This window comes from Terrapene carolina, unplaced genomic scaffold (assembly GCF_002925995.2).
Source record: "Terrapene carolina triunguis isolate 2854851 unplaced genomic scaffold, T_m_triunguis-2.0 Scaffold558, whole genome shotgun sequence".
Taxonomy (NCBI): domain Eukaryota; kingdom Metazoa; phylum Chordata; order Testudines; family Emydidae; genus Terrapene; species Terrapene triunguis.
In genome coordinates this window covers 12,296,224-12,313,711 of record NW_020664909.1, presented here as the reverse complement: position 1 = coordinate 12,313,711, position 17,488 = coordinate 12,296,224, and the positions used below count along the sequence as shown (strand labels likewise).

Sequence of the window (17,488 nt, the reverse complement as noted above, 5' to 3'; positions counted from 1 at the left end):
CATAGTATCTGTGGCCAGGGAAATTAGATGCATTAAATTAAAAACAAAACAAAACTTTTTTCAAAATTATGGGTTTCAGAAGTTTAAGGAAAACCAATAGAAAAAAAAAAGCATGCCTACTGCTGCAGGAAAGCATGTTTCTATGCCCTTATAAATACCCCAAGAAGTGCCCAACCTTGTCAAACTGTTACTTCCATCATTCCGTGAAAGGTCAGTGAAAGCTTAGGTTATCTGTCACATAATTCCTGGTCATGTCCTGTTTATCTCGTATACTCCGTATTTCAAAATATTGTTTATATATTTCTCATTTATCATTTTGACAGCACTTGTGTTGCTTGTTTCCACCCTCACGCACATTGACCAAAAAACGGATGCAATTATCACTGCCTACAGAGACAAAGGATTACTGTGCTGATGATTACTGCTTTACTAATTATAGGTAAATGTTCAAAAGGTTAAGTGAAGTTTGGTTTCATATCTGAAACTATCCAAAATTGTTGAGCCAGCATCTTCCTCTCATTGCCTATGAATCTCTTTTTGCTTTCTGTGGATGAAGAGCACATGCATTTGCAATTCAGAAGCAGTTGAAGCTATGCAGAAAGACTATGGACACTTCTGAAACCCATAATTGTGTCTTCAGTTGTGAGGTAAGTGATATTGTCTATACTAAAATCATGAGTCAGGGCCCCCAAAATTGTGGGATTGACTTAAAATCATGAGATTTTAAAAATAAATCTGGGTTTCTTTTATTTCTCCTCTGGGTTGGAGCCTTAAGCGGATTAGATTTTCAAGTTCTCTACAACCATGAGGGCTAGAAATTTAATTTAATTTTGTAATTAAAGTTGAGAGAGTCTCCCATAATCCAATAATTCCAGGAACTGGAATTTAAGAAAAAACACCAAATATTGTGAGATTCGTGATAAAATTGTGCCAGTTGGTAACACTAGGTGGAGAGATTGTCATTGGAAGCAGAAAGACAGAACATATGTAAGATCTTATGAAAGGAAGAAAGCTAGTGAACAGGAGAGAGCTATGTGTTAGAAAGGAAACAAAGAGCCTTATTGTGAATGGGGAGGGAACTTCAGCTATGCTGAGTCAGTAAAAGTGTTAGAGAGGCCTTCACTAAAAGGGACTGAGATCTAAATAAAGGTTACGTATTGGTTTAGTTGGGAGATGTGTGTACATTTGAACTAGCTATTCTTGTAAAGCAATTTTCACATCCTTAATCTTTATATTAGAGATGAAAGAGATCCATTAAGATCCCCCCACCCCATCATGAACATCACAATTAAATGCTGCATAATTCATTTACCAATGGAGCTGGATGTGTAAGTGTTCTCCCCCCAAACAAGATCTGCTTATACTTCCCTTTGTGCGGAATTGTAATCTTGCCTCCATTATCGCTGAACCCAGTTAATACGAATTATTTTTGTCAAAAATGTTCTGACATTTGTCTAAAAATGGTGCTGAATGTCACAGAAAATGTTCCTGCACCCTGATAATCCACTTAGACCTTGGTCCCACTGAAGTCAATGGGAGTATTTACATTGACTTCAATGGGTTTTAGATGACGTGCTTACAGCCAGTGTAGAGATGCAAGTCTCCAGCAGAATTATTGTTCCCCTCCCACACACAGTTTAATCCCAATTTTAGACTAAGGGGCCCTGGAAAAATGCATGCAGCAGCATTAACAATGATTTGCTCTTCTGAAGTTACCTTGCAGCAAAGGGATGGATTAGCAAAAATTCATCCTTTAGCTAATGGACAGCTCCTTGTATACTCCCACCTTGGACCTCTACCTCCCCTCTCACCCCACCCCGTAAAATGGGATGCGTAAGGATTGTACAGTATATTAACTGATTATGCCAGAAAAATTACATTGTGTCTGTTCATAAATTGGATACAGCATTTCACTAGGGCATTCTGAAGAGTACATTTATTAGAAGGCAGGTTTTGTTGCATTCTGCATCTTCAATTATCAATTTATTACTAATCGAGAAAGATATTACATTTTTTCAATTAACAAAAATGCACACACTCTAGCTACTGTAACCCAAAGTAGGGAAAATGCATTAAGGTGCAGTAGGAGATGGAGTGAGGGGAATTGAATGGTTATTTTTCTCAATATTGGTACCACAACTTTATAGTTGAATTTCACTATGAATAATTGCTTCCTGATGGTTTTTGTTGAGTAGTTTTGTTCAATAAGGGATTGTCAATACAATTTTACTCTCAATTGTCAGTTTATACAGTATCAAGAATAATGGGCTCATTCATTCAGGTGCATATGGAAATTATCATAAAATATTAATTTTGAGGAACAATGACATTGATCATCTGATTTAATATCTGATTCTTACATTTGATTTTATTTAAGAGGCTCTCTAATAAATGTGGACAGCACAGTAGGTACCAGGCAAACTTTGTTTTAGACAGTCAGCCTGTCAAACACCCCACAGGCATCATCTCTTTTGTGTAATCTCCTTTGTTTGGGACAGTACTGTTGCCATTATTCATTCCAAACTTGTATCTAACTTACTGCCCAGTATCACTTCTAGCTTTCCTTCAGCTTTAGTGCTGTTTTGGATTATTTTTCATTGGCTCTATTTGATTGACTCTAGGAAAATGCAATCTCATTTGTTTCCTGAACATAAATAATTTTTGAGGCCCATGAGAGCAAATGCTGTTTACCTTGACTTAGTCTCAATGCTTCTACTTTCCTTAGCTGTAAAATGGTTGAATACTTGCCTAACACAGGGGTTGGGAGGATTAATTAGCTATTGTTTGTACAGCACATAGGAAAAAAAAGATGTAAAACATAATTTCTGCCTCACCCCCCACACCAGAGGCTGTACAGGTCATGCCATAGGACCTACTCCAGGGGGCTTCAGCCAGATTTTCTGGGGCTGAAAGTCCTACCCTCACCTGCTCCCATTTAATTTGGACACCAAGTCGTGGTTCTGGCTGCTAAACAAGGATCCTGTCATAGCCTCTCCTCCTGACTTACATCTCCACTCATTACTATCAGAGAAGAATCTGGAGACCAGCTATGAGGGAGACACTGACAATGTTACCTGTCTTTCTCCACTCCATAGCAGCAGGATCAGCCATCTGTCTTTTAAGTCTCCAATGATGAAAGTAGGGAAACTGAGAATATGGGTGTAACTAGCCAATACACACTATTTCCTGTCATGTGATGGGGTGTAGACATATATAACCCTGACCCATGTAACTTGACTAGGGCCAAGAAATAAACTGAAATCTCTTACAGCACTCATGTATGGAAGAGTGAGAACTTGAGGAGGTGGATACAGCACTTCCAAATTTTCCTGCAAGCAAGTGGCACGGAGGAAAAATCAAAGATGGTGAATGCACAAATCTTTCCAGTAGGAGGATGAGAGGACTACAAATTGTTAGACAAAGGCTTTCAAGAATACTTTGATCTACACACGAATATCACTTGAGAAAGATACACTGTCTTTACATGAAACCAGCTACCAGGTGAGACCTACGTAAGGCTGAGTCACATGAATTTGAACTGTTAGGAGATGGACTAAAAGGAGTCGAAATCGTTTGTGACATAACTGATAGTCAAGTCAAGGAAGGTATTGTGAGAAAAGGACTTGATTTTGTAAATAACAGTAAGTATTTTCAGGACTAGTGTAAACAATGCTTCCCAAATAAAAGTGCTAGCAAGCAGTGAAAGAATTTTAATTAGGCCTTCAAATGCAAGCACTATTCCATCAGAATAGCTATGTCTAGTCTTTAAAATGCAATGAGATTTGCATTTTGGAAGCAAGTCAAGAGTTTTGACAAGTCTCACTCAATACAGAGGGCTAGATAATCAGCTGCAAAGGGGCTTCTTTGCAGCACCCCTGCACCACAAGCTAGGCTTGAAGTTGGTCAGGTGGGGATTCCTGTGACATAATGGAATTCCCAAGGGATGCAAAGCCAAACACCAAATTCTACAAAACCGAATATGACGCGTCGGTGCAATGGTAAAAGGCAACATTTTATGTTCAGTGAAAGAGAAAAGTCAATTATTAGTTTCATTTTACTCTAAAACACTTTTGACACAACTTCCTTAACAACCTATTTTCTAGGTGCTCATTATGGAAGCTCTGGTAATTATTCCAGATTTAAAAGTTGAGTTTCATTTTCCACCTAAAGCAAGGATCCAACCACTTCATTTTCTATGAAAGGTACAATGTATCCTCCCCAAATTTAAGAGCACTTACTCTGACTACAGAATTAGTTTTCTGATAATTTACAAGTAAATTTAATAAGTTTGAGTTAAAAGTCTTGGCTTGTAATTAACTTTAAGAAATTTAGCATCTGTCAGTCATCTTTGTCCCAAATGACCTCAACAGAATAACATAGATGCTTCGAACTTTCCATATAGTTAAAATTTCATGGAAATCTTATGCATGGGCTATATTTGAATTAAATAGGTTGTAATTAAACTAAGTTATTAGCAATTAGATATGTTTGTTATAAAGGCTCAGCTCAACAGCCTCGGTAACTGAAGAGGGACCATTGTGACATCAGAGGTAACAACCAATCACTAAACTTGCTCTATAGCTAATTAGCATGCATTATTCTATTGGTTGTAATGATTCAGGGGTATGGGGAAGAATGAACAAGTGTCAAGAATACATTATTCTGGTTAGTACATTATTTGCTCAACTGTCACTTCTCTTTAAAGATTCAGTAGGCATTCGCTACTTCTGCCTTGGCTCCACTGTGCACTGAGGCAGGAGGACCCCTTAATGCACAGAGAATTGGGACTCGGGGGCGCTCCCTTCAGAAAGCACCAGTCTCACCAACATAACCCTCCAAAATCAGGAAGAGAACTGCAAGTTAAGGGCTAAATTCACCAATATACTCTGGCTGCTTCACACTTTTCTAGCAATACAAAGCAGCGTAATTGGACAGTGCTCTCTGGCTGCTTTGGTGTATCTGTGAATCTTCTCTTAAAATGAAATGTGATTTCATGACTTAAAGGTAAAAACATTACAGGGATGTTATAATTACCCCAAACCAAGCATTAACCCAGACAATTCAGAGTTAAGGTTACGCTTAGAAGAAATCCAAAATGTATTAAGGTAAGAAATTCACAGTTACATCACCTAAACAACCTTAACTTTGCACTGTACTCATGGCATGAAGGAAAAAATATGTATCAACTGAATGGCTTCAAAATCAGTTTAATCTAATCAAACTATAAACGCTAAAATACCTTCATCATAATCATAATTATTGCATGACATTGTACAGTGCAGACTTAAGACTGCTCGTGTGCATTTCTTTACCTTAACATTGGAACTCCTCTCCTCCTCCCCAGCCAAAAGTGCACTTAGTTCCTCCCTTCAACAAAATGCCTGTAGTCTGCCACTGGATGAATCACTGGAGCTGTCAGCCCTTCTCCCGACTGACAACCCTCCAACCTCTATAAAATGAGGCAGTTTGACAATATGCTGATGGGATGCCTTTCCTTCACTTGCTGCTATTGCCAAAATGGAAAGTGATCTATTAGCTATCTTACAATAAATTGTACATAATAGTTGCACTTACAGTTTCTTCTCTTTTCAAATATTCTACAGTCTGTCATATTCCCTTTACTCATTATTATTAAGCCCATTATATTATATTAGCACCTACAGGCCAGCTAGGTCAGGATCCCACTGTAGTGCTTGGAGCAGTACAAAAATATAGAAAATGAAAGTCCCTGCCCCCAAATACTTACAATCAAAAGCAAGCAAGTAAACAAACAAAAAACAAAAGAAGACAAAATAGGTAGATGAGACAAATAAGTGTGCCAGGGTAACAAATATAGTAGGATGTCAGCAATTCTTAGCCAATGAGGGTCAGTAATACTATATGATACTATATGTGATACTCAAAGTAGGGAATATTGCTGGAACCAGTCATAGCTCTTTAAAATTATTTAAGAACCACTCTGAATAGCACAGTTCATTAGAAGATCTCAAAGTGTTTACAACCATTGTCTGCCAGCACCACCTGTGAGGTTAGTACAGTGGCCTACATTTACCAACAGTTATCAGAGAAAGTATCAAAACTATCTGTTACTTCCTATTTAGAGAATGAAGGAAAACAATGATTAATAGTGACCCCCTGGCCTGTAACTATCTCTATGTTATGCATAAGTAAATTGAGGTACAGAAAAGTTAGGTGACTTCTCTCCTCAATTGGCAGAGGGAATCCAGGGCAGAATTCATTACACTGCTCTAACCACTAGACAACCTTTCCTGCCTTAAAGAAAAATCCAGAGTATTTTAGGAACTAACTAGATTTTTGTAAAAATAGAAAAAACTGTAGTTCATAAAAAGGTAAAACATTTTTCAAGGAGGCTGCCATTTTCCTACTAAAAAGGGAAGAAGTAAGAAATTAAGACAGGAAGAAATTCATTCTATATTGAAATGTGCAGTGTGGAAAGCAATAGATTTTGAATTCTGCTTTTAGACATATTTTAATATAGATGTCTCTTAAATTAATTATGTGAAACTTATTAACTTACCTGGCAATAAAACTAGCAAATAAAAAGTATCTTCCATGATTCCAGATGAAGATAGATAACCTGCATTCCCCTTCCGGAGAAAAGGAGCACTTCGATTTATCACTTTTCTCTGCCTCAGCCCATTGTCTAGACCAGCCTACTCCTGCAGATTATTTTTCTTCCCACCCTTCAGCCTGACATTAGCCCATTCACTGTGTTGTGGATCTCATTACTACACTATGCTTCCTTTTTCACCTCCATTGTACCTGAAGGTACATCCCTAGCTGGGATGATTTAGTAGGGGATTGGTCCTGCTTTGAGCAGGGGGTTGGACTAGGTGGCTTCCTGAGGTCCCTTCCAACCCTGATATTCTATGATTCTATGAAACCCAAACTACTTTTACCTATATTTTTAAAAAATGCACGTTGAAGCATATATACAACCAGAGTTCAAAGTTAGTTGCTTGCCCCATTTTTTATTTCAGTGCATAATTAATTTCTACTTGTTCTAATTTTTTGCCTGTTAGCGGGAAAATGGAAACTTTCATGGAAAACATTCAGACATTCAGAGACAGAGCAAATCTGACATTTCAAGAGCCATTTCTAAGTTATATTTTCTATTTACATAAGTGCGTTTCATGCAATGCTTGTTAAGCAAACATTGGCAGTTTTCATTGTATATTTCAGTTAACCACTTAGCTATGGCTGTTTCCCTCCTCCTGTTACAGTCTCTCCTATATATATATGGTCAGGTCCTGTACTAGCAGGCTGGTTAATGGATAGATGTTATTCATTGAGACAGATATTAACCTCTCTATCCTACCACTAACAGATTTTGGTGCTGTTCTCCCAGTAAGGGTTGGTGGAAACGTCACCTGAAATACCTACCAGAAGAAATGCCAGGGGGCAAAGATCCGCCCCGAGAGACTGGATGTGGAGCCGGGATGCTATTTAAAAAGCCCGCGCTCAGGAATCTCGAAAGAGACTTCACCCCAATGGTCGGGAAGGATCCTTTTAAAAGATAAAAATGATCATTAATCAAACAAGCTGTTCTTTGGCTGCTCAAAAGAAGCTGATTGTTTGAGAGAGTAAATGAACCCCTACAAAGTCAACAATGTCTTCACGGCAGCAGAGTCCATAAAATGCTGTTAAACGATAAAAACTGGTAACAATACAAACAAAACACACACAACCAACCAAAACAACAAAAAGAGAAAAAGAAAAAAAACCCCACACCACAAGCCATTAAGCGATACAGTGCTAGCAAGAGAGGGCTTGTTTCCTCTGGACCTATAGCTGGTACAGTGTTTAAATGGGAAATTTCAGAACTTCAAGGAAGAAGAATACAAAGAGATTCACTTTTAAAGGTGAAATCAACCTCTTAGATCCACATAGAGCAAAATAATTTTGAGATGCACTATCTCCATGTGTAAAACTCCCACTGATGTCAATGGAATTTCACACACATAATGGGAGCAGAACATCAGTCTAGATCTCTGCAGTCACCTGAAAGTAGAATTTTGTCTTGGCAGGAAATGATGTGAAAAATATCATTTCAAAAGTAGTTATGACAATACACTGAACTTGTCCTCATTTTATGTCATTTATTGATAGCTATTTTGATATATCGAAGATGAAAAGATTAAGGCCCTTAATCCTACAACAGGATCCACTGGGGAAGACCCAACTTCAATGGGGCTCCTCAGTTGCTCCTCAGAGATGGAAAAGCCTTAATTTCATTATAATTAGAAATAAATAGGTTTCTTAATCTTTATGCAGTTTCAATTTGTGGGGCCTCCTGTAGATGCAGAGAAACCCAGTTGAGCAAATTCATTCTGAAGAAACGTCAATTTTTTGTTGAGCCTGTGTAGCCTTAGAGAGATCTGAAAAAAAATGTTGCTCCTTTGGTTTTCATACACAATAGATCTGTTTTCCCTCAATACTTGCTTCATTTCCCCTTTTAAAACCTAAAGATGGTACAAAAATTATTACATTATGAAGAAAGAAAATTGATATAATTTATGTCTTAAACACAGAACCTTTATTAGGTATCCTTGAAGATCTTTCATAACCGAAGGGTGGGATCAAAACTCTAAAAAATAAATCAAAACAATTTCCTCCCCCCGCTATTCCGGGCAAGCCTAGTGTTGAGAGCCTTAATAAAATTTTCCAAATTCTCAGTTCTATCCCAGAAGTGTCCTTAATGAGCACTCCATTGGGCACTTTTGTACTAAGTTGTTTGATCCGGCAAAGGGATCTGCATGGGAAGATCCTTCCACCCACGCAAAGCTGAATGAAGTCAGAAAACTCAGCACAGATGTATCTCTTTGCAATACTGGGGCCCAAATCAGTAATTTTCTTTTGTGTAACCTAGTTTTCTCTCTAGGAGTGATCTATGGTCTGCCAATAATTCATTTTTATGGTAAGACAAATTAATAAAAAAAATTTAAGAAGAGTCACCGCTAAAGCTATCTTTGTGACTCTTTTTAATTTTTTTATATTAATTTATTTTACCATCAAGCATGAATTACTGGCAGGCTTTAGATCATCCATCACATCTACAGATGTGAAGAAGAGCTCTGTGTAGTTTGAAAGCTTGGCTCTTCTACCAAGAGAAGTTAGTCCCATAAAAGATACCTCACCTACCTTGTCTCTTAAGGTATTTAATAAAAAGTATATTGCAGAAGACTAAAAAAAAATTAGTGATAAAAATACAATATCAAAGGGGGAAAAACAAAAATTGTAAACATAACAGGAGGGCAGCTTGAAAAGTCTGAACATGCAAATCAACATAAGGAAGTGGATGTGTAATAGTAAAAATGAAATAACTGAGTTTCAGAAATGGTATAGAGAACTCCATGGCTATCTCTACAGAAAATAGAAGTTTCCCCTAGCTTAATGTGTTTGTTTTTTTAGAAAAGGAAGAAGCAGTCTTTATTCTGTTCCCAAGTCCAAATCATAGTTAGCAAAAAGTCTCTGCAGGCTCCTATGCTTTATGTTTCCAGCTGTAAAAGTATAACAGATATTTCTTTGCTGGGAGGTCGCTACTCTTAGGTCTATTCTAAATACAAATATTTTAAACAATTTTAAACTTTAAACAATGTTTAAAAGAAAAGTTTTCTTAAAACTGATAAGAGTGGACAGCATCCTGTTTTCATTTGAGTCAGGATAATATTTCTTTAATCAACTATCCGTCTTCAGGAATGCAGTTCTCCAAGTGTACTTCATTGAAAGGAGTGGGTTGTACATCTATTTTGTAAAGCATTATTTTGCTCTGCACAAATTTCTTGGAGGGAGAGGGGCAGTGTTACAGCAGGTGGAGAACCTTCAGAGTTATTACAGGTATTTAAAGGGAAAAAGTAGACAAGAAAAATAAGCCATAATTCCTGAGCAAGTTGAACACATTCCACTATATAGCCACCACATTAATGATTTCGTCACACAAAAGAAGATCATATATATAATTACACAGGCAGTGCCACAGTAATATGGAAAACTATAATTATTAAAAAAAAGTATTAGCAGAAAAAATAAGGGCAACAAAACCATTAAAGTATATGGGAAGTACTTGAAATATCTATCAGATATTATTAATCTACCATATATAATAGATAGATTTGGGTTCCCTAATAATGGTATATGGTTAGAACTCAGGGCAAACTTTCTTTCTTCCAGAGTCTTTACAACAAGGTTTAAAGCCAGAAAGAACAATTAAATCATCTAGTCTGACCTCCTATATATATTGTTATATCAGACCTATTATTTTAAACCCTGTTTGCAACCTTTCAGAATTTTGAAGGACAATACCATTGGATTGCAACTAACCAAGAACCCCAGAATGGCTTTTGTTCTTGTAGTTGGATCTCTGCGTGAGCACCTGCAGACACTTTCTGCTAACTATAACGCTGCAACACAGAAAAATGTTTTCTTTTTAAGCTATTCATCTGCATTTTGTGCAGCCAAAAATATTTCTGAATAAGAGAATGACTATATGATTATGCATTTGCTTTTTATGTAGACTATGAAAGGATATGCTTTCTATTCTGTAATTTCTAATTTTGTTGTTTCATTAATCCTTGCAAGATTTGAAACTGAATGTGGAAGTGGAAGAAAAAAAAAGTGTTCAGCCTGGTCTGTCAGAGAACTGAAGTGATCAAAGAGTGAGAACAAGGCACTTCAACTGAAGTGGTGAGAAAGAGCCTGGACAATAATTTTCTCATGAAAGGACGCTAGCAGATCACATTGCAGGACCAGGGGCAACGTGAGTACAGGAATCGCTTATTTTATACCACTGTACACCATTGCAATCATAAAAACATTTTTTTGGAAAACTGTTAAACTTCAAGCTATAAGTCAATTCTTCATTGGTGACATATTGTGAGACTTCTAGAGTCCATTCTTGCTTTATTGGCACCTTTTCTGATTTACACTGTCTTGTGAGGCACACAATTTCACAAGAAAAAAGAATAAGCAGAAATTTGCTTATGAGAAGTAGACCCAAAGAAAGTGAATAAACACAGAATTAATTTGGAAAGGAGATAAATAACATGGGATGATTTGAAACAGGAAATGGCAGCAATACAGTCCCAGGAACGGAGACCTTGGGAGTGGGGGTGGGGAGGGAGGTTTCAGAACACAGGCTCTAGCCCAAGCCTGAATTTCTACTCTATTGTTAGCCCTGTAACCATGACTCCCGCAAACCCGAGTCAATTGATCCAGGTTCTGAGACTCGCTGCCACAGGTTTTTTTGGTGTTTTTTTTTTTTGCAGTGTAGATGTACACCTTTTTAACACATCAGGGCAGATTCTGGTCCCCACTCTGGTAGTGAAAAGCAGCAGGAAAGCCATCTAAATTGATTATTTGAGGATCTACTCCCTCCCCGTCCATTCGCCATGAGCCGGCTGCACCATCTGCAGCCGGTTCTGTTCCGGACTGTGCCAAGGAAACATCTATACACGCTCGTGCTCCATGTTCTTCATGTCCTCACCCTCGCGTCCCGCCCTTATACGAAGTGGCGGGACTTTCTGCCACCTCTGGAGGGTGAGGAGCCCCGGTGGGCCAGCCTTTATTCTGCTCTGATCCCGAAGCCCACCGGGGACATCAGTTGGCGGCTCCTTCACGGAGCCGTGAGCACGGGCGTGTATTTGGCACGGTTTACCCCTATCCCAGACACCTGCCCCTTTTGCAGTGTGAGGGAGACCCTGGCGCATGTTTACCTGGAGTGCGCCAGGCTGCAGCCCCTATTCTGGCTCCTCACGGATATTTTGTTAAGATTTTGGTTGCACTTTTCTCCTCACCTTTTTATTTATGCACTTCCTATCCGTCGCCCCACAAAGTCGCGTGACCTCCTGGTCAACCTCCTTCTGGCCCTAGCAAAACTGGCCATCTATAAAACCAGAGTGAGGAGGTTGGCTGATGGAGTCTCCTGTGACTGTGGGGCGTATTTCAGGTCCTCCGTTCTTTCACGTATCCGGGCAGAGTTCCTCTGGGCGGCGTCCACTGGCTCCCTTGACGCCTTCGAGGAGCAGTGGGCGCTGTCCAGGGTTCTCTGCTCGGTGTCCCCATCTGGTTCGCTTCGTTTGACCCTTTGACCTCACTCCTGTCCCTGTTCTTTTATTAGTTGTCCCCCATAATTTTTTGGTCTCCAGGTCCTGTGGACCCCCCCTTAGGCTGGGGGGGGGATCCTTTAGCAGTGGGCTTCGCCCGCCCACTTCCTGGATCCCAATAGGATAAGGTAATCTCCAGGTGGTGCAGGGCTAGGACAATGGATTCTTTACTACACCCCTCTCTTTTATCTCAAGTAGAGGGTTTGGCTGGGGAGCCGCCACACCCAGCTGGTTCCTGTTACTGGAACAAATACTTGGGACAATAGGCAGTCAGCTGTAAGAAAGAACAGCTTTCAGGCCACCTTTGTACCTGATCGTGTATCTGGTTGATTATTTCCTACTCAAAAATACAGAGGCTGGTTTCATTTTTTAAAGTATTTTGTCCAGCAAAGGTGAAATCCAATTTATACAATTTACTCTCTGTTAAAGAAATATTCTTACCTAAGTATGTTAAATATGATGCAACAATTTTAATTTTTTCTTCTTCAGTTGTATTGCTATCCTAATTGAAGTTTTCTGGAAATAAAGAGCAGTTTGTAGCCATTTCTCTCCCAGGGCATATAATACCTCTCTGAATTCCCTTCTTTCCTTGCTGGTCTCAGAATTCATGTCTGGGAAGATAAAGGAAGCATGCTTCTTCACAGATGAATTTTCCGTCCTTTCCTAGCGTGTGGAAGAATGTTTTTCTAGTCTTGAAATCTTAGTTTTGTATTATGATATGTGCTCTTACCCTTGAATTTTGGCTGAAGACATCAACATAATCTTGCCTCTTCCAATTTGTGAAAGTCATTTCCCCCATCACCTTGTTAATCAGGTTGGTTACAAATTCAATCATGTTTTTGCCTTCAGCTTCACGTGTAATCTTTATTGTTTGAGCATCACGTTCTGTTTCTCAGGTCTTTTAATTTTATTATCAAAATACTGTAATCACTTGAAAATCTCTTCAGGCAGATACTTTAAAAGTCAACTACAGAGAGAATGACTCTTCAGTCTCTGCAATTCTTGCAGTAAATATTTCAGCTGAGATGCTGAAGTTTTAATAGATAGTAGTAATTTTTGCCTGCACTGTAGGCTTCCTGTATGAATTTCTTCTAGGAGTAGATGGATTACTGAAAAGTTCTCTATACTAGTTTCCTCTGCTTCAGCCACTACTAACTTTTGTGGTTTGGTGAGGAGCAAGTGCCTTTGCTGAAGTCTAGAACTTTCTCTTGGAGACAGTTTCCCTCCTTTTTTCTTTTTTTGGTAAATTTTCTAGTCCTCCTGTAGTATACAGGAATAGGGTAGTATCCCTTTTAATAGTCTGTGAGCCCTTTAGTGGTGCTCATTGTTTTAGAAACTAGCAGTACACCTCTGCCCCAATATAACGCTGTTCTCGGGAGCCAAAAAAATCTTACTGCGTTATAGGTGAAACCGTGTTATATCGAACTTGCTTTGATCCTCCGGAGTGCACAGCCCCACCCCCGCCGAGCACTGCTTTACCCCATTATATCCGAATTCGTGTTATATCGGGTTGTGTTACATCGGGGTAGAGGTTTATGTACATAGCTATGCCTTGGATATTTGTACTAATTTAGTAAGACTACGTCTACACTACGAGCTACGGCCATAATTCCCAGTTTTCATACACATATTCACTCTAGCTTGATGAAAGGTTGCACGAGTATAAATAGTGTAGTGGTGATAACACAGGCAGTGGTGGCACAGCATAGCCATGCTGTGTACAAACCTGCTTGAACCGTATGGCATGGCTTAGCTGCTACTGCCTGTGTCACTGTGGCTACACTACTATGTATACTTGCTCTAGCTCTCATCAAGCTAACATAAGTATGTGTATGTGAGCTGTAAATCACACCCCTAGCTCATAGTGTAGAGCTAGCCTAAATATGGCTACTTCTGGCCCAGCTATGCCTGTGTGGTTCCTTCATGTTTTTATTGTTGTGCAAAGAACAAAAGACAACACGTCCTGACTTTGAAGGAAAAATATGGGCTGCTATTTAAGATTTAAGTAGAATTGACTCTATTGAAACTGCTAGTGTGTCTCTTTGCTCTGACACTCTTCATGGTCCCACAAATGCTTCGTTAATATATGCTGGCCACTTGACATCCTGAATGTCTTCCAATAAAAGGTCTCCACCTCTGTGCTGGACATTCACTTGCTAAGGAGGACGCTATCCATGTGGATTCTGCCTTAAAACTATAAAAAGTTAAGATGGACAAGAAATTAAGGGTCAGATTTTACAAATTTGAGCAAGTCAGCATTGTTCTATTGACATCAATGATGCTATGCTGATTTCCACTATCTGAAGATCTGGGCCTAAGGTTTATAAAATTAAGCATGAATACGTTCACTTCTGTAAACAGGCACATACTAACAGCCAGTGGTACAAGTAGAAATCATTTCTTGCCAGTACACTGCACTCATGGGAGGGACACAAAGAGAGGGGCACGTGACCTCCCCATGTGAGCCCCCCACGTGACTCCTCCCCACCCTGCCCCCAGTCCGGGGCCCCCCACGCTCTCCCTGTCCCCTCCCCATGATCCACATCCATCCCACGTTACCTGAAGGGGTGGGGGCTCTGTCCTCCTCCTGCTGCGCCAGAGACTTCTGCTGTACAGACCCCAGGCAGGAGGACTCAGGAGACACAGCTGCATGGAAGGGCTGGGGGCCGGGCTGAGGGAGGTTCAGCAGCCATGCTGGAGGAGCTGTTGGCATGGGGCTGCCTGGCGGCCCCACGTTCCTGCAGTTCAGGGCTTTTCCAGGAACCACAGCAGGGAAAGGAGCCGAACCCCTAGCCCCACCCCCTGCCCTTCCACGGAACTGCGTCTTCTCTGTCTGTACAGCAGCCCTGCCGGAGGACGGGGCTGGGGGGCGATACAGCCACCGAAGGAGTTGCTGGCATTCTGCTCCTTTCCGGCGGGGCTGCTGTACAGATGGAGAAGATGTAGCTCCATGGAAGAGCTGGGGGCGGGGCTGCAGGCGGGCTCCTCCTCTGTCTTTCTGGTACGCCATACCAGCTATAAATATCTTACTGGTACGGCGTACCGGACCATACTACCGTACTTGCACCACTGCTAACAGCCTGAGCGCAGAACTCCAAATAATGAACTTCTGAGATCTAATCTTGATGCTGACACTGACTTCCTTTTGTGGCCTTGAGCAAGTCACTTCATCACCCTGCCTCAATTGACCTATTTGAAAATAGTTATCTACCTGCCGGATGTCTTGTGAAATTTAACATCTGCAAAGTACTTCAGAAATAAAATGTGATATGAGTGCTAAGTATTATTAATAACATGCTGCTTAATATGCACATCAGGATGAATATTGCAAATATCCTTACTCCAAACTGTAAGTTATACTATAGGCAGAATCCTAGTATTACGATGTTGAACCACATAGGAATGGAGAAGGGTGGGGTGGAAGTGGAGTAGAGCCATGCACTGCACAGTAAATCACAGTTATCCTACTAACATAGCTCAGAATGGATCAGGGCAGATGGATGGGCGAAGGAAATGTATAGTAGGAACACCGTACTGCTATTTTCATGCACCATCTGTTAGAACCGATAGCACTCCTCTGCAAACATATTGAAGGAATGGCCATTCCCTTTGGCAAAACATGGCCCCTGGTGTACCATTGGCCTGGTAATGGGGCTCCTGTTCTAGAGTTAGAGTGGTGGGTTAACCTGTACCACTATTCAGTTAAATAATATAAATTTTAAATGTTTCCAATATAGTTGAAAAATTGAGGCAATAATCTGCATTAAAAATAAAATGGACATCATACCAATATTGATGACCAAAACAGACCCAAAAGAAACAAACTTTTAAAAATACTTCTGTAAAATAAATGTAATTTAAAATCAGGTAAATAAACTTGCATTTTAATATTCTCAGGGCTTAAGTAAGTTTATTCCCCCTTTCCCCCCCAAAAAACTTGTGTAGGTAGGGTGACCAGATGTCCCGATTTTATAGGGACAGTCCCGATTTTTGGGTCTTTTCTTATATAGGCTCCTATTGCCCCCCACCCCTTGTCCTGATTTTTCACATTTGCTGTCTGGTCACCCTAAGCTCATGAGATACATAAGTTTCTACTGCTTTTTACTGCTATCAGCATGGCACAGCGAACACAGCTTCTGTAAGAATCAATGAGCTGGATTCTATTTCTCATCAACAGAATTATTTCCAAGTTTCAATCACCAACACCTGTCTAAACCCCCGGCAACATTTGGACTACACAGGTGCCACTGGGAGCATAATTTAAAGGCACTAAATTGCACAGGTGTAGCTGAGACTCTAAATTGGCTTGCAGAATCTTTGTTGTTGATTATGTGAGAGAAGGAAAGTACTCAGCTTGACTCTGAGCCCAGGCTGAGTTTGAAAAACTGTTTTATTTAACTTGTAAACAGAATACAATAATCATGGAAGCCCAATAGGGCATGTTTAGAGTCATTGTTAAAAGAAAAGCAATTCCGGAGTTCATAGATTCTAAGGCCAGAAGGCACCACTCTGATCATCTAGTCTGACCTCCTGTATAGCATCAACCATAGAACTTATGCTCTAGGAATTATTTTGCAAATCTTTTAGAAAAACATCCACTCTTGATTTAAAAATTATCAGTGATGGAGAAACCACCATGATCCTTGGTAAATTGTTCCAATGGTTAATTACTTTAGCTGTTAAAAATTTATGCCTTATTTCCAGTCTATATTTGTCTAGCTTCAGATTCCAGCCATTGCATCATGTTCTAGCTTCCTCTGATAGAATTGAAGAGCTGGTTATAAATATTTGTTCCCAATGTAGGTACTGTAGAGAGGTTAGCCGGGGCTCAGCTTTCTCTGGGGCGGCGGGGACCCACGCCGCCTCACTAAGTTCGGGAAGATGTCTTGAGGGGAATTCGTCTTCCTTCGCGGCCTTTGAAACAACACAGTTAGTCGTCAGCCCAGGCTCTAGGTCAGGGCGGGGAAATGGTGAGTCAGGTGCTCAGGCAGGGGCTGAGCAGTAACAGTATAAACACAGTAGGCCCAGGCCCGGGTCCGAAGGCCGGGGAGAGGGGGAGACTGCCACCCACAAGTTGGGTGGCAGGGGAGACGCAGGCCCTCCCACTCCACTGCGTCCCAGTCCGGAGCCCTAGCAGCGGCAGAAGACCCACTGCTGTGTCAGTGGGGATCCTGGCCGCAACACACTGACATAGGCTCTGGCAGTGCTGCAGCCAGACTAGGGTCAGCTGCCCCAGGGCTACTTCCGGACTCCCCCTCTTGAAGTACCTGGATCAGGGGGAGATCATCGGGGGGGGGGGTCCAACACCATGGCGTCTGGTCTCCCCGGTGGCTGCTCTCCCAGTGAGCTCTGGGGTCGGGCCTTTA

General features: G+C 40.5%; 1 protein-coding gene across 2 annotated transcripts in view; it reads right to left on the bottom strand.

Annotated features, from left to right (window-relative positions):
- The window catches only part of EPHA6 (EPH receptor A6), an 858,706-nt gene that overhangs the window by 120,872 nt on the left and 720,346 nt on the right, over positions 1-17,488 (bottom strand). For both annotated transcript variants that reach the window (XM_026659017.1, XM_026659018.1), the window contains one exon: positions 7,405-7,527. In XM_026659017.1, coding sequence (XP_026514802.1) covers positions 7,405-7,527 — 123 coding nt within the window. The remainder of the gene's footprint in view (positions 1-7,404; positions 7,528-17,488) is intronic.